The 22,910-nt window shown below is 38.7% G+C and overlaps 2 protein-coding genes across 3 annotated transcripts in view; one reads left to right on the top strand and one right to left on the bottom strand.

Moving 5' to 3' along the window:
- Positions 1-660: 660 nt before the first annotated feature.
- Positions 661-5,150, bottom strand: dffa (DNA fragmentation factor, alpha polypeptide). Of its 2 annotated transcripts, none has more exons than XM_077603278.1 (6): positions 4,477-5,150; positions 3,397-3,555; positions 3,138-3,289; positions 2,765-2,963; positions 1,806-1,936; positions 661-1,379 (listed from the first exon to the last, which is right to left on the bottom strand). In XM_077603278.1, the coding sequence occupies exons 1-6, from the start codon at positions 4,568-4,570 to the stop codon at positions 1,152-1,154; spliced, it is 963 nt and encodes a 320-aa protein (XP_077459404.1). In that variant the 5' UTR covers positions 4,571-5,150; the 3' UTR covers positions 661-1,151. The 2 variants fall into 2 exon arrangements, with proteins under 2 accessions (XP_077459404.1, XP_077459411.1); XM_077603285.1 differs by having other exon boundaries at positions 1,806-1,933; positions 4,477-5,144.
- pex14 (peroxisomal biogenesis factor 14) overlaps positions 4,842-22,910 on the top strand; it is a 37,350-nt gene continuing 19,281 nt past the window's right edge. Inside the window, exons 1-3 of the mRNA XM_077603265.1 lie at positions 4,842-4,967; positions 6,472-6,522; positions 20,968-21,052. Coding sequence (XP_077459391.1) covers positions 4,932-4,967; positions 6,472-6,522; positions 20,968-21,052 — 172 coding nt within the window. The 5' untranslated portion in view covers positions 4,842-4,931. The remainder of the gene's footprint in view (positions 4,968-6,471; positions 6,523-20,967; positions 21,053-22,910) is intronic.

Below are 22,910 nucleotides of genomic sequence, written 5' to 3'. Positions count from 1 at the left end.
GTTTCATAACCTGGGTGGCCTCACGGTGGCTTGACATATCTCAAAGATGGAGTCGTCTTTATTCACGATTGTTGGCTTGACATGTGCGCTGAAGCTTGCATACATGAAATGAAGAACATCATATCGTGTCGAACTCTTTATTAGGAAAATGATAAATTAGTCTGTGCACTCGACTTAAACGCAAGCAAGGTCATGCTTTACACAAAATAATTTGCATCGTACAGATCTTAGCAATATTGTTGCACGCACCCACAACTTGGGCAAGATTTCTATCATCCGGTCAGTCAGTTGTGTACAGAAACCTCATGTGAAATTTCATGAGGAAAACGTTGAAAATAAGACTGGATACATGGGAGGGACCAGACCCACGCAAGTTAAAAAAATGTAATCTCTATATTAGAGATAACGCACAAAATAGTGATTTTGGAGGCACATTAGCCAGGACAGTGTAGCACAACAGGCAAAATTATGTGTTTAAATCTCTGATCAATCCTTGCATATACCCCTGTTGCTTGTGAGAGTTAATTGACTAAATTGTTCAAAAGTACTAAAAGGGTGTCTCTCTGTCAGGTGATAGGCTACAGCTAACGTACGACCCATACGACTGGATGGATGGTCATAATATATATCTAAGAACGAATGTGAAAATAAACAGGGAAATGATTTTTAAACAAATATTTAATAAATTTCAAATTTACTGGCCTCCTTTAGCAAATAGGAAATACAAGACAAACACTAAACTGCATCTAAGACGCTGGGCTCATTTCCATTATATTTATGATAACATGACAATAACATAACAATAACAATGTGTCCACACTCGAACCGTGAGTAATATCAGAAGTAGCCATTAAATTTCACAGGGTTAAATGAGATGTTTTTTTCCCCCATGGGATCTTATCATCCACCATCGGTAACTTGGTATTATCACACATTTGAGAAAAACCCAACCTTTTAAAGGAATGTCTATTTCTACTTGAGGCAAAAGTGGTTTTAAAGTTATACCCAATACTACACACATAAATCTTGTTGGCATTTATTCTTAATCCAGCTGTAACGATAGTACCAGTACCCCAGTGCGAAATCATTCTGATGGCCCTGAGGCAGTCAGCGTAAACTGTTAAGAGTCTGTGCACAGCTGAATTAACAGACTACTTCCCCCTTTGAGATGGCATTTCTGTGCATTCCTCGTGGTTCTTTTCATTAGATGACTGGTTGCTATCCCCCTGTTGCGTGTTGCCCCTCATTGACTGCACGGCCTGGACCTGCTGAAGACGCCGGCTTAATTCGGACTCGCACTCTTGAAGCAGCGTTGATGTCCTAACTTTGTCCCAGCCTAGAACCTGCTGCATCACTTCCACCCCTTTGGCCACCACCATCTGAACAGAAATTTGACTAATTTTACTGCATTGTAGATAAATTAGTAAATCCTAATGAATTTACACTGCCATTGAAAGCTGTACAACTCAAATGTTGCTATATTGAGTATTGTTTTTGTCGGCTGTCAATGGATGATATGAACAGTAATGATTTCTTTTTTGGGCTTGCATAACTGTTAACAATTGGAATAAATGAAAAAAATGAATACATGCATACATTGGCGGAAAAAAAAATCATGATGTTGACAATTCTGCTGAAAAAAGGATTCTTTACATTTTGAGTTCCACAACATTTACTGTGACAGCATTGGAAAATGGGTCGTTTTGTACACAACTGAATATCCATTTATAATTATACTCTCCAAAAAAGAGTTGATTGAAGTTGCTTGCATTTGGTAAAGCAAGGGCAAAGAAAGTGTGTATCACCTGAAGATCTTCAGTTGAGAGTCTGGTTTCTGGGCTTGTTTTGCCTTTAAGAACCATTAAAGTCCTGGAAATGAATCCAGAAGCTTGATCCACCTCCATTCCATCGGGAACATCCACACTAACATTCACTGCTCCATAAAGAAAGGAAAATGTTACTCATTGCGGTTCATCAGCTTGGTCAGCTTCACAGGGATCATGCAACCCAAGTGTGCCAATAGTTCCACCTAGTGGGTACAAGGATAAGTGTAAAGTCTCTCATTGATGGTGAAAGTAATTTTAACGCTGTATTTTCCAGACTATAAAGTACCACAGATAAAATAAAATGCATTAGTACATTTATCTTTATCTATTAACTTTAATAACACTGTTTCAGCCACCCAACAGTGGAGTGGTTCTTTCACCGGACTTTGGTGCGGGCAGTGGGAAAAATGAAGGATTTTAAGTATGGCTAAGTCAGAAAAATAAAGTGAAAATGACAGTGATGAAGGTACAATTTAATAACAAAATGCTGCTCTAGGATGTACCCTGGAAAAAAATTCAAAAGCAGGGTGAGCGGACCAAATTCAGACAGGAAGACCTCATTCGACAATGTACTTCAGACTATGACTCCTGATCACTCTTTTATTCAACATATTAATTCCAAATGCTACCTGTAGTTTGAAAAGCTTTTGCGTTTTCACTTGAATCCTCGACGAGGAAGAAAAACTACAAAAAAGCAGGTACAATGTTGACCAATTTTTAAAAGGTTGAAGTTTCTCCTCAACCTTTTTCCCCTCAGCTTTGTTTTCCTGGTATGAACTGGATTAAAATGTGTTCTGTTTTTTTCAAACTACATTTTTACGATGAAGTATAGGGTAGATGATGATTGTTTAGGTTGTTAATTATTGACATGCTCACCAAACTGCCCAGTTGAGACTGCTAAAAGATATTCCTTTTTAAATGTGCTTCTTTCAACGTACCTTCATCACTGGTCTGTTCCAAGGTCTGTCCTTCTTCTTTCTCCACTGCTTTGAGGAAGAGCTGCAGCAACTCTTTGGATTGCCTCTCCTCCTCTCGGCGATCCAAAACCATCTGCAGTGTTTCTTGAAGATTTTCAGTCTTCTTTTCTGGGAAACCGAGAGCAGTAGCTAGCTCAGGGCAAGGGACGTCCACTAAGCTCTGAAACAACATGTGATGCTGATTCTACACAAAGTACTCATTTAGATGGCAAATAATGGGAGTCAGTGTTTGTATTGGCTTCTACAGATACTGCACAGTGAAAGATTTGACTTCCTCTCCCGCTTTCTCTCTAAATATAAATAGAGTGACCAAACTAGACTAATTCCTTCACACCTGTAAGTCTTCTTCAGACATGAGGATGACACTGGCCAGGTCCTGTTTCAGCTGCAAGGCCAACTCCAACCACGGAGCACCAAGAGCCGCGTCCACAACGTCACTTTCGAGCATCATGGAATCCCTCGCCATCCATGCTGTGCCACCATCAACTATAATACAAATTATACAGTAGAGCGCATGCCGCAGTGAAATTAAAACGTGGACCGCGCCCCCACATATTGATAAACACAGTTCAGGCTGAAGAAAACCAGCTCACCCCTGCGAAGTGGCGACCAAGTGTCCTTTTCATGCAGCAGCATAAACTTTGTGTTTAAGGGTAAACACAAAAAGTAGGCCTCATCCTTGACTATTGTCCCATCGTCTTCCAAGACCACTGTGACTGGGTCTTGCGGTGTGAAACCCAGAAACTCACTTCCTGAAAACAATTTGACCACAACAATGATCACTTCAGCAAAAGAATACAATTTTGTCATTTTCCCATATTGTTTCCAGTGTGCCTGCTGTCTGCCTTTTTCTGTTAATTTCCCCACATACATGATCACGCAAGTTCATCATAACCCTAAGACTTCCAAGGTGTTACATGAATGGCGACCAGTCTAGTAGTCTTCTTGAGCAAAGACAGCTAGCAAATGTTTCACTAGGTCAAGCTCACTTTCAAGTAGTAACTATTGATTTGGCGATGAATATTTTTTTAATAGTGCAAATGTGTGAGAGGCGGCTTAACGCTCTTAAAGTGCAGGTTTGTGAGTTCAGGCAAATCAAAGCTTTTTGGCCAACGCCTGGTGGTGACGAGTCTGAAAGGAATGAGCAGACAGGAGTGGAGGGTGGCTGTATTTCTCAAATCATTCCACATCAACTCCTGCACAAGTTTCATCACGTCAGAAATGTTGCTAGACGAAGAACACTTAACCTATTTTGGCACACTGGGAACAATTGTTGGCAAAGTATTGCTGTCATTTTTGACTCACGATCAAAAACAATTTCCAATGATATATGCCAATAAACAATTTAGACAGGGGTTTGGATTATTTTTAAAAAATAATTTCCAAAAACTCTGGTCATTTAACTTTCAAAAGAAATTGGCCACAAATGGGTTAACAAGGGCTTCAGCAGGAGCTGGGACAATTACTTAGTAACACTTGAACATTGCATTTATTACCATTCTGTACCTATAGTTACTGGGAGTTCATCAATAGACGAATGAGGATCACAACTTCATTCAAAATGTTTTTGACATTCAATTTTAACTCTGCTTTTTGTCTACAGATTACATTTTTATTTTATTTTATCAAGCTATGAGTCAATAACATTCCGTCCTAAATGTGCATTATCTCACCTTTTATCTTCAGCTCTTCAAGCGAAGGGACCACCAAGCCATATGACTTCTGACGTGTAAAGTTACAAACCTTACACGGCTTCCGATCCGCCATTAGGTGCAAAAAAACGTCCGAGTTGAACGATTAAAAGAAGCAGGAGACACTTTCTTTGACAGTTTTGAAAACGGGAAAGGCGATGACTGTAAGAACTATGGGATATGTAGTGCTTTCGTTCGAGCGTGCTACACGATGGCGTGCACAGAGCTATTTTTCTAAAACTACAGAAACTATTTCCAAAGAGAGCCACATGGGATGGAATATATTACAGTTTTTCGAATTGTAATTAATGGAATGTTTTGGTTGAGTGAGCGTTGAAATGCAGAAGTGTGCCAACCGCCATAAAAAAACAAACAGTGCACTTTGACCTCAGGCGGAAGCAATCGAACATCGAACAGTCTTCAGTGTTGATAAGAAGATGGCATCGGCGAACCAGTCTGCTCCATCAACACAGGTCAACATTTATCAAATCATGTCACTTGACTTGAATATCATGTATGGACTCCTGCAGTGTTCAGTTGTTGTTTACATTTCTATCACCTTGCTCTTATATGACTGTATTCCCGTGGAGATCGTTAGCATAGTAGCAATTAGCAATGCTCGGAGGCTTTCGAATGCCTTTTAGAAGTTGACTCGCTGAACCGATTGACCAAATTTCCTCTCCAAGTGTTGTTACAAACATGTACATTGGTATCAAGCAAGATGACGTGTATTTTAAATACTGGAACAAAAGAGTGCGTCATGGACAGTGTGTACATGTGCGCCATTATTACAAAGTTTACTCCTTCAAATGGCAAGAATTGCTTTACTATACGGACAAGATTGACCTTTACCATCTGGCGCTTAATGCCACTTCTAAAATAAAAGGTCACTTGCGAGCCTGTAGCATTTGGGGTTCCTATTATGTCTCTCAATTGCACAGTTCCCCAAAGATTAAAGGCGATCCGGAAGTAATCTTAGGCGCAATTTTAAGGTCTCAAGTCCCTTAAACGCGCATCGAGGAGCTCTGTTGTGGCATCTTAAATTGCGAAACCTCCGATGGGTCGCAGGGGGTGCTGGGGCTCATCCCAGCTGACTTCGGGCACCCTGACTTGGTGGCCAGCCAATCGCAGGGCACAAGCGGTCAAAGGACAACCATTCGTGCTGATACTCATACCTAGGGGCAATTTAGAGTGTTCAATCAGCAGCCTACATGCAAGTTTTGGGGATGGAAACTGGAGTACCTGGAGAAAACCCACGCAAGCAAGGGAGGTCATGCAAACTCCTCACAGTGAGGACCTGGGATCTAACCCATGACCCCAGAACTGTGAGGCCGACGCGCTAACTTCTCATCCCCGCTACTCTTGTGAAAATAGGTGGTATGAAAAAACAAAAAACAAATAAATAAATAATAAAAAAAAGAAATTATATATATATATATATATATATATATATATATATATATATATATATATATATTATACATACATACAGATATACATACATACACACACGTGTGTGTACTATATAATATATGAATATAATAAAATAATGACAATTTTATTATAATTGGTTGAACAAGTCCCTAGTCAATATTGTCAGTTGAAATATAGAATAACTCTCCAGGCCTGTCACCCTTTGTGGTAAAAGTAAACTTTTTAAACAAACTTTTAAATCATACAGATATACATACATACACACACGTGTGTGTACTATATAATATATGAATATAATAAAATAATGACCATTTTATTATAATTGGTTGAACAAGTCCCTAGTCAATATTGTCAGTTGAAATATAGAATAACTCTCCAGGCCTGTCACCCTTTGTGGTAAAAGTAAACTTTTTAAACAAACTTTTAAATCACATTCAATTAGTTCAACTGCATGAAACGACGACCTCTGCATCGTGGTAAGCAGCCATTGTATTTATGATCCAGCAGGTGGCAGTCTAACATTACTTTTGTTTACTCTTCTAGGCAGTCCTTTCAGCCGGCAGTGATTCATCAGCTCCCCCCAGAGAGGCACTGGTAAGGAGTCAACGTTAAATTTATTCAAGACAACTTGACTGATAAAGCCTAGGACTAGACTATTGCAAAAAAATCTGTATTATGATTCTCTTTAAAGCAAGCACACAGTAGTGAGTACTTATCAGTTATTTTAATCTTGTGTAATCAAGAAAACATGTTGCAATGAATATTTTAATAAATGATGGGTGCAATACTCTTAATTATGCGGCATGTCATGATTCTCAATCATGCACCTTCTTTCAAGTATGTATAACCTTTTAAATTTCCAAGAGGCAATTATTATGGCAGAGCCTGGGACTTTGACCAAAGTTGAATAAGAGTGCAAATGTGCAACAATGGCATGTATGTAATATAACCTTTGAGGTATTATTTTATTGACAGTGTTTAAGGCTTTGTTTGAGCTGCCTGCCTTCCCACTGCTATTCCTAAATCGGTTTTAGGAACATCTCTCCCAATTATTGAATGGTGGAAAAATGAAATGAAATGAAACAGAATCAATAGGAGAACAGATCATGTGTGTGCAGTTATAGTAATATTACTCATTCACTAGTTAAAACGCTCCTGTTTTTACACACGGGGAAGCTACATATTTCAGCAAAAAATATTTCAAGTAAAATAAAGAAAATTATTTTCCCTCAGAAGTCTAAAATGCGGTTAAACTTAAGTTATTTGGGAATATGAAGACTGAGATGTCACCCACATATGCCATGTATGTATAAATCTATCTGTAGCACTGTAGCATGATTCAAATGGGCAATTTATACCTTACTCATAATGTACATGTTTATTTTATTTTATTTATTTATATATTTTTAATAATGTACATTCAAAGGATGCACTGTAAACCTTGTCCGGCACTCCTATCCTTTATTCCTAAATCTAGTCCTATGCCAAGTTTTGCATGTGCAGGACATTGTATTGGCCAGTTAGAACAAATTCTCGACGGGCGGACAGTTCTCCAGTGAAAGTCTTTGCTAAGGCTGGACCCTGCTTGCTGCTGAATTGAAACGTTTTCCAGCAACGTTGAAGTGTCCGCGATCAATGTGTCCTCACTTTCACAGTAATTCATTTTCATCAGTTCACAAGCAACTAATCGCAATTTTATACCAAGATGCAGCTTGTTTTTTGAGGACGGAAGTAAAACACTGTTTTGCTCCCTCCTCTACAACATTTTCCTCACGAACTATGCTTAAATTTCGTTTCCGAAGCATCCTGATTACTAGTGGTTTGTTCAACCAGCAAGTCTCAATGTCATTCACAATCATTCATTCCCCTTCCACCCCCAATATCATGCCTTCATGCCATGGCTAATTTAATCCTGGGTTTATTGATTATGGGAGCATTCTCTCAGGCTTTCTTTCAATTTACTTCAATTTCATCATCCCTACTCAGCAGAGACTCTTCAGAAAGGAAAGGAATTCTTGTTAGTAGGGTTAACATTTTAGACTGGTTGACAAGTAACAGCAACGCACGCACACACACACACGCACACGGACACGCACACACACACACACTGAAGCGCATACACGCATGCACGCGCACACACACTCACACACAGACACGCGCGCACACACACACAAACACTCACTATTGCCCTGACTTTCAGTCCCTTTTCCCCTTTCTCTTTTTGATGAGCTGCTCTTTCCCAGTTAAGTGGATTATTACAGTAGGGATAATTCTTGTCACATGGCATTATTTGGATGAGGTGAATAATTGAAATTTGTGTCTGAAAGGATTTTATCTGGATGAGAGGAAAGGGAGCGCTGGCAGGGTTGGGAGGGCATTCAGCAAGTGAGCAAGAGAGTGAGAGAAAGGGCAGACAGAAAGAGAGGCGAAAGAGCACACATTTGTATAACATTTATGTGCACATGTGCATGTCAAACTGGGGAGACCAGTTACGTTAACAGGTTCTGACTTACCTTGTCCAAATCAGCAGGCCCTGGCACATGTACCATGTGGACTTTTCTTTGTGGTAGTGGGTCCAGCTGAGGAGGGGCATTGCCTCAGCCTCTCCTGCAATTAAGGCCAGTAGGGCAGAGCAAAACCTGTTGGAGAGAAAGGGAGAGACTGGGTGGACCATGCTTGACTGGTATACCAGTCTCTGCCAGCCGCCTGTTTCCTCTGGCATAGCTTTTTGCCCACTACTCACCCCAGCCTGCATAAACTCCACCCCCTCCGTCTCTTTTTTTGTAGTAATAATATTTAATAAATACATTTTTGCTGTGATGACAACATGGTAGACCTATATGAAAACCATATTAATGTCTCTAAAGGTGTGAAATAAACAAGTATTCTTAGGTGGAAAAGACAATCCATGAAAAAAAAATACCTCAGTGCCCTTGCTTCATTTGTATTCTCAATTTTTATAAACACGGAATGGCGAGTAACAACGCCCGTCCATTTTGGCTCAAAGTGTGGATTAGCCTAAAAATGTGATATCTATGGTCACACACCCAATACCGAATTTTACCTTGAGAACATAAATACCCAAATGAAAACAACTGTATCGAATAACCCCCTTGAATTGGAACCAAAAAAAGCCTGAGATACATTTGCAACACCCTCACATCTGGCAATTTTAAAAATATATTTAAAATAAATAATAAATATAAACTTCATGAGTTTTGTTTATTTATTGTTTTTTTTAATCCACAGAATACTGATACTATATCTATTAGAAAACATGTATATGCAGCTCATAAAGGTTTAATTATAGTGACTTTTCAACCCTTGTCAGGTGTATGTAATGTTAACTGTTTATGTTTTTCCCCGCATTTATTTTTAGAGTTGAAGAAAGAATTGCAGCAACTTCAAAAGCTCTACTTCCCCAGGATATTTAGCGACTATGATGAAAAATTTAACGAGTGTTAAATAAGCTGCTTTGAAGTGATCTGTTGCAGCAGTCAGCAGTCTCCAAATTTCTGTCGCCCTTTCGCAGCCACTGTCACTACAGAGGTGTACTGTTTAGGGACAGAAGTCTGCAGGGTAAGGGCACCTGGATGGTTGGCAGAAGATGTGTGTGGCGGAAGTAATCTGTATGAAACCACCACTGCTGGTATTAATCCATTTTTACTTTGTCTGAAGCCTTTCTTCTTCAGAATCATTTACTGCTGTTTCTCTGCCTGCCTCACAGGCAGGCAGCTGTTCCGCTTATGTTAGGCCTGAATTTAAAAAAAATCCTTATGATGCAAGACTGTAACATAAATGTAACATGGTGGTGATATGCTTAACTATAACGTCACTGAATGCATTTTTCAGCCTTTCTCTGGACAGTGCCATTTGTTTTGGGGGAACACTTATAGGTCCACAATACTCTCTTTTCTTCTCTACACTGTTACTGTGCGGTTGACTTGTTGATTTTGTAATTCAAGTTGCCCGTCCTTCCACAACACACTAAAGATGGCATATTAAAAACATTGATTGATTAATGCACCACAATATTCCTAAAAACCCGGCCGGGTAATAGTTAGCGTGTCAGCCTCAAAGTTCTGGGGTCCTGGGTTCAATTCCAGGTCGGTTCTCCTGTGTGGAGTTCGCATGTTCTCCCTGAGCTTGCGTGGGTTTTCTCTTTTTCCTTTACATTGAGGATTATTTGGTTGGTGCAATTTATATTCCGAAAAATTTGGTACATGTTCACAATTAAGCCTTTGTACAGTGACTGTTTGCAGACCTAATTTGTAAATTAAGTTGTCTCCGCTGAGTTTAAAAAAATAAAAAAAAGCATCTGTCTGCCATCAATACTCAAATTGCTTGCTTTGTCTGATGGATACGCCTAGTAGAAAAAAGATCTGGGAAAGGCAGTAGTTAGCTACTCAGACAAACTCATTTCTTCATATGTTGTAGAGCCAGAAGATTCTCTCCTGATTTCATATCTGTACCGTATATTAACTGTGTACTTAAAAGAAGTCACAGGCGCTGCTTTCACAGCACCATCGGTAATTTTCTCCTGAGGTGTCAATAGAATTGTTGCAAAATGTAAAATGTAGGTTCTTCTCATCTGTGATAATTCATGTTTCACATTCATCACTTTTTAATATCCATTATTTCAAATTTTAGGGCCTGCGAGTTTCAGCACTCTGCAAATTAATTATTTGCGAGTCACTAATGATTCTGCTATGTTAACTCAATTCTGTCAGGAAACTAGGCTACCATTTAGTTAGTCAAGGGAACCTTCAGAGATCTTTCCTTTTTCCTCTTTGCTCATTACTTTAATTGTAATTGTAATCCTTTATTGGAGTTGTCCGCCATAAAGGAGACTTATGGTCCGAGCGGGGGCAAGAAGCTCAGAGATATTTCATGATTATTGAAGAAGATGGTCACTAGGTGGCAGGCACTAGTTTGGCCTCTGTGTAATTACTGGGTGTGCGAGTGAACGTGAGCAACTGGATCATTTCTGGCATGCCAGTTAAATAGTTGGGATTACTTTCGATTGAGTCAATTTTGACAATTCTTCAGAGTACCTTTGTATGAAGGTGGGATGAAACCTGAGCCTACTGATATGAAATGTGTAACTTTATTTATTCATTCTTTGTGCAGGACAACAATCACGGTGCGTCATACGCTATTTGTTTCAGTGGTTAATGATACAGGAAGTGGCCACCCTTTTATTGTTGCTGTGTTCCACGAGCCATCGCCATCGCCACCGCACCCCACCCCACTCAACCCCATAGCCAGCAGCATCCTTAGAGGACTCTGAATGAATTCTCACTGTCATGTCCAAGGACGAGTGGCACAGGGTCAGCTAATTGCTTTTATGATTATGATTTCACGTCAGATTTATCGTGCATGCTCACAGCACATCTTGCTGCCGACATTGCTGCCTTGAATGAGGGGAAATGAGTTTACAGCTTCTGGCTGGGACTTCTCGTTTAAGAGCAGGTCACACTTTTTGACTCATTAGGGTTGAATGCAGGGGGGCGTGAATCACCCACGCTTTCCTTGTTAAGCTCTTCTTTTTCAAGTCAGACATTGCAATTCTCTTATACAACATCAAAAGAACATTTCTATAGGCATGACTTAAGATCAAGTTTGAAGACACTTTAGTTGGTGACACAAACCGGGGGCTTTTTTTTTCTTTTTCTAAGAACTTTTCATGAGCCATAAATCTCCTCTTTGTCTGTTTGCAGATGAAATCATTTTACTTATTCCACTAATAGTGTGCCAGAATTACGAGTTGACTTCTTTTTGATGTTGGCGACTTCTTTCTGTTGGTTCTACCCGCATCATTGAAAATGATGAGCCCAGATGATTCCAGCTCAGTTTATGAATTTGATCTATTTTGTGGTTTTTGCTTGTGCAGATCTGGCCTTGGATCTTCTTTGCCAACTCAGCCTTTTATCTAGTCTTTTCTTTCAATGAGAGAATTGAGGATCCTTTAATTCACTGAAAGGTTCCCCCATCCTGAAGATGTGAATACATAATTTTGTGTGAATTGTGTCATCTTCATTGCCTGTTGGCTTTTTTGCCATTATTGTCGACCTGGCTTTGACCTTATGGCTGGGCCACATTGTGACTAGATACAGATGTATCCCAAGAATTTTGTTGTTGTTGTTTATTATATTGTCTGCAATTTTTATAGAGTTTTGTTTGGCAACCATATGATAAGATTGTCATCAAACAGAATTCAATACAAAATAATGTCGGCTTCAGAATGTGTCATGTTTTGCCTCGGTAGCCTTGGGTGTATAAACAGTCTGGTGGGTAATGATTCAGTAATTTCTCATTTTCCTGTAATTTAGTTAACTGTCAGTGTGTTTATTTGAGAAAGTGTAGAAATATGAGTTTGGCTTAATTGTGCTATAGTCATTTTGCTACAGTACTGGGGAAAAGTGGCCTCACTAAGTAGAGCTCCATTCCCTCTTCTGCTTTGTAATTACTTCCGCTTGATTTATCATCTTTTCTTTGTGTTTCTGGTTGGAAACTGCTAAAGTGAGTGACTTGGTTGTGGAGAGGCTTGGCTTCTTGCTGTGAGGATGGAAATCTCCTGATAAATCGGAGACGTCTCCGCTGTCAAGACTGCTCACATCGCTCTCAGCCTCCAATGTCACTTTCAAGGCATAATTACACAAGTTGTGTTGATTAGTATGAGAAGCAATTACCCCTGCTTTCCGCCGCAAAATGAGAACGTGATGGCTGTTGATTGACAGGAAGCATCCTCACCTTAATAGGTAAATGACTATGGTAATTCAGGTACCAGGACATTTTGATTTGTCAGCATATTTCTTAGGGTTTTATGATATCTTCTAAGTTTGAACACCCTCTATATTATTCCCTCCTTTTCCTTTAACTTTCTGTCTTCAATAATTTCTCCTATGGTGTTTGTGTTTGTGCACGTGTTCCAAGCTGCCATGTTAAAAAACAATGGTGCAGATGCTTTTTGCTCTGTAGCTGTTGTGCTTTAAGCAAAATTGCCTTTTAAAGAAGATAAAACAATCAATCTGCCCATCATTTCATCCGCATTCACTATTATATGACGTTTAAAATTGATTACAATCAGTTTTGGGCAGGCTTTTTATTAAATAAAACTTGTTTGAGCTAAGGTTAAGTCATAGACAGGCTCTGTGCTAAATTATAATGCATTTATGTAGCTATCTGTATTCAGTTACCGTATAAATCAGGTTGAAATTTGATTGGCCCAGCTTCCATTGTCATATTTCTTTGATAACTGAAGTTAGGCTAATCAGGTACTTCATTGTTTGTCTCAGTTGCCCCCTATTGAGTCATACATGCATAAATAATAATAAAATAATTTGCTCTAGCACTTCATTTCTGACTGTACTTTATATAGATTGAACGCAGGCTGCATTGTGCAAAAGCATGCGTTTATAAAATGTCTGGCAAAAATGGCAATGCCTGATATCTAATGTGCCACTTTCCCGGCTTTGATTAAAAACAATGAAAGCAAAATGCTAATAGGAATCCCAAATTGCGGCTTTATCTGATGTATCTATAATAGAGATAGTGAGAGCTAATAAATTAGCGTAAACAAAAAGGAATGAAGCTCATAATGATCTTAAAATAAATCATCTTAAAACTAAATAGCACATCAAACTGTAACTTATGCACTCCAATTAGCCTCACTTCAAAAGCTCTTTATCACTATAAAATTATCCTTTGTGCATAGTTCTCTTATTTTATTTGAATATATGGTTTACCCCCAACTTTAAAAGTTTGTCAAACTTGAATCCTGAAGCATCTTTAAAGGCAAGCCACAATTTAGTGTCTTCACAGTTCACTCCAGGATATACTTACTGTAAATTTCAACAAGCAAAAGGCCCAGTATAGCTCTGTTTTAAGAGAAAAGTGTTCCTTTTTAAAAGTGAACTGTTTAGTGTGGCCCAAGTGTAGATCAGGAGGAAACAACCTGGTGCGCTGAAAAAGAAATCATCCCCTTCGGCTTGCCTAACAATTATTTACCATCTAGACTTCCCCATCACTGCTCGATTGTCAAGACTGTCAGCGTCTAGTTAATGCAGTGATTAACATGAATATTGCATTTGTTTTCTTCTGCAGCTCTGCTGGCTCTGGTATTTTGCTTTCTCTTTGATTAGAATCATAGATGGATCCGTGCATTCTAGCTGCCATGAACTTCAGAGCTATTCGGATCTTATTTATTGCACTACCTCTGCTATAAATACAACCAGGATTCTTTTATGGGTTGTTCTAGCGGTCTGCAATCTGATGGAATGAGTGAAGCACTCTGCTTGTCCCCAATCTCAAACATGACTTGGTAACACAGCGTTATTGGTATTTTTCTTCTTCTGAGTTGTCCTGACAGTCATGTAGTCATCTCAAAGCATTTTATTTCTGGACACATTTTTTTTCCTATCCCTTCAATAATAAAAGAAGTGACTCAAATTCAAGAAGACATTGACGTTTCATTTTGCGTTAAGGCTACTAAATGTAATTTTTGTTTATTTATTAAAAATCTTACAACTCCACAGACACGTTTAACATAAATGATATAGTAAAAATGCTCCAAAAAGGCCCCAATAATTCAATCTCTCTTTTTTTGTCCTCATCCATCACTCTTCTGTCAATATGATGCACAACTCAAAATATGGGTCTTCTAGGACTAAGTGTATGGTGCTAAAATGGCATGGATAAACATAATGCCACACTTTTGACTTCATGCCATTTTACAACAACGAGATCATCAGTGCACACCCTGACCGGTTCAGATAGGTTGAAATGAAGAATGATTATTCGATGTGACTAGCTGTCGCGTCGGTGCACTCCAGGAGGGGCTTAAATAGAAGAAAGAGAATTTCTAATTCTGTGAGCCTGATGATTTTTACGTTTCTGTGCTGTCAGCACCACACACCCTTAATGCTTACGCTACTCCCGGAGGTCATATCCTTACAAATAGCTGGAGGCTTCCAGTAAAGGAATTTACCAACATTTTTTCTTGAGTCTGTAGTATTTGTCTTCTATCTCTGACGGCAATTATATTTTTACTTATCTTCCGTTGCCATTGTTTAGGTAAAAGGGTCCAAATATATCTTGACAGGTTTTTCGAGTCACCAGAGTATACTACCATGCTTTCTTGAGCCTTTGGAAATATATGTACCATCCCTAACCTGTAGATGGTGATGTTAATCCTCTCTGGAGCCACTGTGCCATCAGAGCTCATTCCCTGACAAATCCTCCCCTGCTCCATTTGTGGATCTTCTTCGAGAAGGAAAGGGGACTCTCACCCATGTGTGGAGGGTCATGCCACCAATTCCTGCCCCTGCATCCCCCCAGTTGAAGACCATGAAATTGGTGATCCAGGACACACGATTAACGCGCTCGGCCTATTGACTGGCGAGTGGGGTGACGTGTGATTATAATGTCACGAGAATGTCACAATCTGTCTGGTTGTCTTTGTGACCGCAGTGTCGTAAGGTTTGTACGGCGTATCCAAGAAATAATAATTTGATCGATAAAAGACACTTGGCTATTGTTACTGCTCTCACACTTGCAGTTTTATTAGTCAATTTGGCAGGTGGCAGGATGGCACACACAAGCGAACTTGAGTATTATTGTGTTTGTGTGTTTAAAGGATATACGGTTGTCACACTTAGTTGTTCATGATGAAGGCCTTGGTCCTCTTGACACCACAACACAACTTCTGCGGTGTGTCTGTTAGACGCAAGCCTCACCATCTTTGCTGCTGGTGCCGCTTGCATTTCGCCTCAATCATCTAATTGAATGTGAAAGCCCGCTGGGCCTTGATGATGTCAAGGACAACACGGTGCAGGGTTTGTCTCAAGTGGTTTATCCGGCTAATTTACCACTACATTTTTTTGGAAATCACATGAGGTTAAATACTGTAGATTTCTACATTTCTGACACTTATTTTTTTTTGAGTGGGGGTACTTATTTGTTTTTGTGATTAAAAACAGGTCTTCAAACATGCCTCAACGTGAACGTTATTGACAATGCCAGCTAGCATTATTACACTGTAGTAAGTTGCAAACTTAGAAGTCAGAGTCACAATCAAATACTCCAAAATATATCTCTTTTGTCATGTTACAAGATGTAGCAAAATTTATTTAAGTGTGTATACATTATGGGCGGCCCGGCGGCTGAGTGTTTAGTGTGTCGGCTTCACAGTGGGATTCCTGGGTTCAAATCCAGGTCGGTCCATCTGTGTGGAGTTTGCTTGTTCACCCCAGGCCAGCGTGGGTTTTCTCTGGGTACTGCGGTTTCCTCACACATTCCAAAGACATGCATGGTAGGTTGACCCCGCGCGACCCTAGTGAGGATAAAGCGGTTCAGAAATGGAAATGAAATGAGATGAGATGAGTGTACATTATGGATTTCATGGATTTTTTTTCATCAAATTAATGTAAAAAAAATGTGTCGACTTGATGTTAAAATGTAACATTTTAATTACTGTTGACTAAAGCTCCTTTCATGTAGCGTGTGCATCCAATGCACATAATAACGGGAAACATTCTGTTCCCTCAATTGACCATTGTTTTAAGTTACGAATGTCTATTTTCATCTGTTGTGCACGTGTGTTAAAGTTGTACTTGAGGTAAATTCCTTCAATCCACAGTTATACTTATATGCCCGCTCAGTTTGCTGATGAGCATATCTTGTTTGTCATAGAACGACACTGTTGACTATTTGGAGAGGGGGCTTCAAATTACAGCGCAGAGGCACTGTCTTAAGGAACAAAAGGGATCGATGGCAGTACATTAAATTTTATGCGAATGAAAAAAATCAACTAATTAAAATTGATTACTTCCTGCTTTATAAGTGTGTTTCTGAATTAAATTATTGTATGAAAACATTTTGACCAATTGAGAAACTCAAAAAGTATCCATTACTGGATTGCAGTTGAGGGGAGGCTGGCATGTTTTGTGGAAGTTAAGTAAATTGTAGTGTTCCACTGCAACTCCCCTCCCGCACACCCGACTGCTTAAGTGCCATGGGTTAATCTTCGATGACCTTATCTTGGCACACCACTACTTCATGGTTTGGGCCGTTTACCTGAATAAAAGGAATTGTTAGCATTTTGAACCCCCCAATTGCCTCACATTCGTTAATGAGACCATGTGCTTTGGTGAGATGCAGGAAATAGCTAGTTGTAGATAGTTGAAATAGCTCACCATTGCTGTAACATAAGTGAAGAGCGTCACACTTCCTGATATGTAACAGGGTCAATAATTTTCTATAGCTGCTCCCATGAGGCGTAGCTTCTTCCTCTAGAGGTCATATTAAGGTGGGAACAATGTCACAATTAGAAAGGCATTTAAACCCCCCTTTCAAAAATATTTAAAAAAAAAAACACTATTCAACACAATGACCAGGCAGATGAGTCAAGGAAATTAAATCATTTTATTAATGATTTTTTTTTCATTTCTTAAGCTGTGGTTTTGTTTTATGAACGTATTTGGTTTAGTCATACTGGAAGCTGATAATGAAAGCATCAAATTAATAAAGAGATTCATTTTTCACCATCCGTCACTTTTCTTGATTGTGGTCTTATGAATATGTATTAAGGAGTGGAAATTTGAGAACATTCTAAAGCAATTTTTTGTCCATGTCTATTAGTCTATTATCATATTATGGGCACTTTTCCACAAATGTGCAGGCCAGGGCAATTGGGAATTAATTGATTCACCCTGGGACCAAATCCTTACTTGCTCATGACTTCCTTTTAGCCCCCCTCCTTTGCGCATATCACCTAAATTCTTTGCATCTTGTCCTCTGAATAGAGAAAAAGTAGTTTCATAGTAGATGATAATGATATATAAAAATAGTCCTGGGCAATATGACTATATAAGAGCAAATATATTTTTACTGAGGCATTTCTATGAACGTTTCTGGCACACATTGCATGTGACTGCCTAAATAGATTCCCCCACCATGTGGTCTGGACACGACATAAATATATTTTATTCTCATTTATTACAAATCAATGCCTCACATTATTTTTTTTATGCAGTGTAGCGCAAGCCTTGTCCTATTCAAACTTAATAACAAAGGTGTAATCCTGTTCGCTCATCAACTTCACTGGTGTAAGTGTATTAGTTAATGGTCTATGCTCCTCTGATTGAGTTTTTGCCTCTTTTTCAGCTTTGCCTCACACTTAAATGGATATCTGGTTTGCAATGATTATTGCTCTTATTGAGTACTTGGAAGCATTAGCAAGTAGATTTCAAAAATGTATATGTATTTTTTTGCTTCTGTTTGTCTTTGTCCCAATCTATCTTGACTTTTCTATCCATCCCCACCCATCTAAAAGCCCAGTTATGCTACCCAATACTATAACTGAGAAGATCCATAAGTCAATAACTAGACAAGACTAAAACCTGTGCAATGTGGTTATAATTGATTGAGATGTCTGGGTGGAACTTGTTTAAAGCTTCTATGTCATCTGCTAAGAAGTGCACTTTTGCTTTCCCCGAAGATCTACCTCTAACCAAATGGACATGTGCCTCATTAGTTTGCTGCTGAGCTGGCCATGTTCCTTTTAAAGATGTTGTGCTCACCACTCTTAACATGGCCACAATATTCCTTCATTCATTTTCTGAGCTACTTATCCTCACGAGGGTCATAGGGGATGCTGGAGCCTATCCCAGCTGATTTGGGGCATCAGGCAGGGGACACCTTGAATTAGTGGCCAGCCAATCGCAGGGCACAAGGAGACAGACAAGAATTCATGCTCACACTCGTATGTAAGGGCAATTTATAGAGTTCAGACAGCCTACTCTTAATGTTTTTGGAATGTGGGAGGAAACCGGAGAACCCCGAGAAAACCCACACAGGCCCGGGGTGAACATGCATATTCCACACAGTGAGGGCCCAACTGGGATCGAACCCACGAACCCAGAACTGTGAGGGTTACATGAGTACGCGCCAGTTGTAATGTGACAAAACGAAGCACAGCAACAAATTAATTGTCCTTGCTGCCTGAAAGAACTAGTGTCTTTAACGCTTAAGCTAATTATGGCAGCACCATTTTACGTGACCACATTGCTACGTAAAGAATGGCTACTTGCGTAGAAATAGTTTTTAATATTATATTAAGCTGCCAATTATTTTCAAAGCTTGTATATTATAGATGAGATACTAACCTCAAAATAATGCATCTACGTGAAACCAAGGTGATTTTACTCATCATGGTGAAAACTGCTCATTAAGTCTGTTGTTCTAAAGTCAGAGATGCACCTGAAAAGATTCAATCAAATTTCAATTAGGATGGAATCAGTATATAAAAACAAGAGGCATACGGAAGCTTGTAATTTCCGGAAGCTTAGTGTGACCCTTATGTACAATTCAAGACCATTTCATTGGTATAACGCTCTATACAGCAGTATTCTTTATTTGTTCACTAAATACATTATATGTACAGCGAATTTCATCAATTTTGATAATATAGTAGTTGTATTTGGAACAAGATTACAAACGCCCATTGTAAGAATGGATATATTTCATGTATCTGCTTTTAATGAAATATAATTTGGTTTTACATTACAATCTGTTCACAAAATAAAAAACAAACAAATGAAAAGACACGTTTGCTTCGAGATGATGGCCTTCATTTTTGTCACTGAAATAAAACTTCTTCCACAACACCCTCCATCTCAACCACTCAATGGACATGTTTAAACAGTCTTACTTTTGGAATAAAATGGGTGCACAGTATATGTGAATCATTAAACCAAAATGAATTACTACTGGCAGAGTGTTCAATCACTTTGAATCTTTCACACTAAAAGAAAAGAAGAGTGATCAAAACCTTTCAACTTATTAGAGAGATGACTTCTACATTGAATCACAGGGGCCACAGGTGTGAAAATAAGTCATCGAAGCCTCCTCTTCAGTTGTTCCCGCCTCCCTTCGTGTTCTTACAATATTTATCCATTTTCTAGGGCTTCACCTTATGCCGCCCACTTCAAATTTATTGTTTAATGCAGTTTGATGGACAATTCCCCTACCTCCCTCCCAATTCTTGGAAATGCATACACAGATGGAAAATTAAAGTTCATCTCAAAGGAAAACATAATAGAATCGATGAAAGCCATGCACTTAAAACTTTTGATGTTCTGATGCTATTTAACTTTCTAGTGCATTAACGTTTCAAGTCGTTACAACATTTAAGCGGTGTGATTTGATCATGGTAGGTTTTTAACTCAAAGAAGTACAGAGGTTTTCAGCCTGGATTCTAAAGTTATTAGATACAAATGATCACCTCTGCATTAAGTATAGATTTTCTTTCAGCACGCACTTAAGAATGGAAGTTTGTCTTTAAGAGGGTAATAGCAAATTAAGCTCCATACTCCATTTGTCCACCACTCTTGATGGGCTAATTTTATAACTGCTGATTTGTTCGTTTTGTCCATTTACAGTGGCTTGAAAGTGGTCAGGTGGGCTCCATCATTCGCAATCTCCATTAAATGGAATCCTTTTGAGAAAGAGAAAAAAATGTGTGTGTTTGTGTGTGTGTATGTTATGTGTATATATATATATATATATATATATATATATATATATATATGTATATGTTTATATATGTGCATATATGTATGTGTATATATATATATAATATATATTATATATATACATAAATATATATAAAAATAATCACTGAAGGGCGGCCCGGTGGATGAGTGGTTAGGGTCCCGGGTTAAAATCCAGGCCGGTCCAGCCATGTGAAGTTTGCATGTTCTCCCCGGTCGTGTGTGGGTTTTCTCTGGGTACTCCGGTTTCCTCCCACATTCCAAAGACATACATGGTAAGCTGATTGGGCACTCTAAATTGCCCCTAGGTAGGAGTGTGAGCGTAAATGGTCGTTTGTCTCCTTGTGCCCAATTCAGGGTGTCCCCTGCCAGCTGGGATAGGCTCCAGCACCCCTCGCGACCCTAGTAAGGATAAAGCCGTTCAGGAAATGAGATGAGATAAGCACTGAACTGTGGAACTCATATTATATCTTTTCTGTCTTTCAAGGTTTCTACCGCTGTAAAATTTCTGCAAAATCCAAAAGTAACTCAGAGTCCTTTGGCCACCAGAAAAGCCTTCCTAAAGAAAAAAGGTAAGCAGATATCGTGGTAAAATGTCAGATTAACGATACCATGTAAAACAACAAATCATTAATGTTATATTAATCAGAGCTATATTGTATGAAAGCTATACAAATGACATGCTTAAGTGGTGAGTAATTTGAATTGGAAAATATACCTGCCTAAATATGTTGGTTGTTGATGTTAAAGGTTATCACTGTTGCTCTGGGGGATCTGAGAGGGTCGATTTTACCTTAGTGTATTTTCAGGCCTTGTGAATAAATGAAACAACAATTTGGATGCTCCTTTGGGTTCAGGAAAATTAATACTGACGAACCTCCTCTGTATTTTTAATGGAATTCTCCGTATAGCCCCCTGGCATTTAAACCCTTTTATTTAATTTGACTGTTTTACCTATACCATTTGGTGAAACCTACAACAGTTTTGTATGTCTTCCAGTATGTTTATGTACAAGATAAATAAGAACGAATGAAGGGATTCTGTTCATAAAACTTGCGAGATATATTTGTAATATGAAACGGTTGCAGTGATTGAATTTTGCGGTAATGAGGTTGAAGGTCAGAAAAAGAATTTTGAGCTAACCTGAATACGGGTTTCCCTATTGAATTGAAATTTCGATGGTAGGTAATACGTTGAGAGGAGGAAGAGTCTAAGGTTACAGACTTACTAATAAATACGGCGATGCTTTGAGTTTGGCTGCTTAGACAGGGTTCTGCTTGCTTTCAGAGTCCTCAGCTAGTTAAAAAACTTTTGAATTTTGCCATTCAGAGATTGCTTTTTAAATGTGGTTTATAGGATTATTTAAATTATTACATAAAGTTATTTTGGTGTGATTAGTTTGATGTGCCCCATATTTCTTTATGGGTGAGGGTGTGTGTGCTTCTCTCAGCTAAGGTTATTACCTAGATAAATAATGATCAGAACCAATCATCAAATGTTGTGTACCGCACCACACCACGTACACCTCATCCTTTCCTCTTTGTTTTAAAATATTCACTGCTCTCGAAAAACTGTTTGCTTTAACTGCACTTCGACTCCATGAAATATGTATGACGTTTTAATGCAGACATATTTTGGAAACTTAGTTCCACTGTAGATCTGAACAAGAAGCCTCAATTTGCATGAGGGCATCGATCTCAGGGAAAGACAATGCAAAGATCAGAGAAACTCTCGCAATGAAACACTAAGCACACAGTACATTACTGTTTTGAGAGGATAACTCTTCAGCCACTCAACAATAAAGTTCAGAATCAAATACTGTAATTCATTTTAAGAATGTGTACTCTGCAACCTCATACTGACTCGACATCTTTTGTGTTTTGCTGTCTGACCAGGCAACCTTATCCTAATTTATATGGTGTGTATGGATTTCACTTAAAATTGATGCTCAGTTTATGTACATTGTTTTTATATATCACATTTCTTTTTTCAATTTCTCACATTGGTACTATTCACTCTTCACTTTACCGTTATAAGAAGCGTGTACATGTGTAAGTCTATCCAACCAAGTATATAAATGAAAATGACATAATTGAGGAATTGCTGTAAATCAAAATTTGGTTTAAACGTGCAGCGTAAATCTAGTATTATAATAATGTAATGTTTTTGCCACCTCTCCACCAATTAATCTTGAAACACAATTGTCCTGCTTCTCCCACTTTGAATGTGCCAGTTTTAATTTTCTAATATGGTTTAATGTCGTATTTATGTAAATACTTGTGGATTTTACTTTATATTACCAGCCAGAAATGTCAAAGCCCACATAAAATGAAACAATACCATCCCCCGGTAAAGTGGAATTTAAATTGGATTCCTCCTGCTGGCAATATTTATGCTGGACAACTGATGAAGGGGAAAATGGGGCCCACT

This window comes from Stigmatopora argus, chromosome 1 (genome assembly GCF_051989625.1).
Source record: "Stigmatopora argus isolate UIUO_Sarg chromosome 1, RoL_Sarg_1.0, whole genome shotgun sequence".
Taxonomy (NCBI): Eukaryota; Metazoa; Chordata; class Actinopteri; order Syngnathiformes; family Syngnathidae; genus Stigmatopora; species Stigmatopora argus.
Note: the sequence above shows the minus strand (reverse complement) of the source record. Positions and strands in the feature narration are given on the sequence as shown.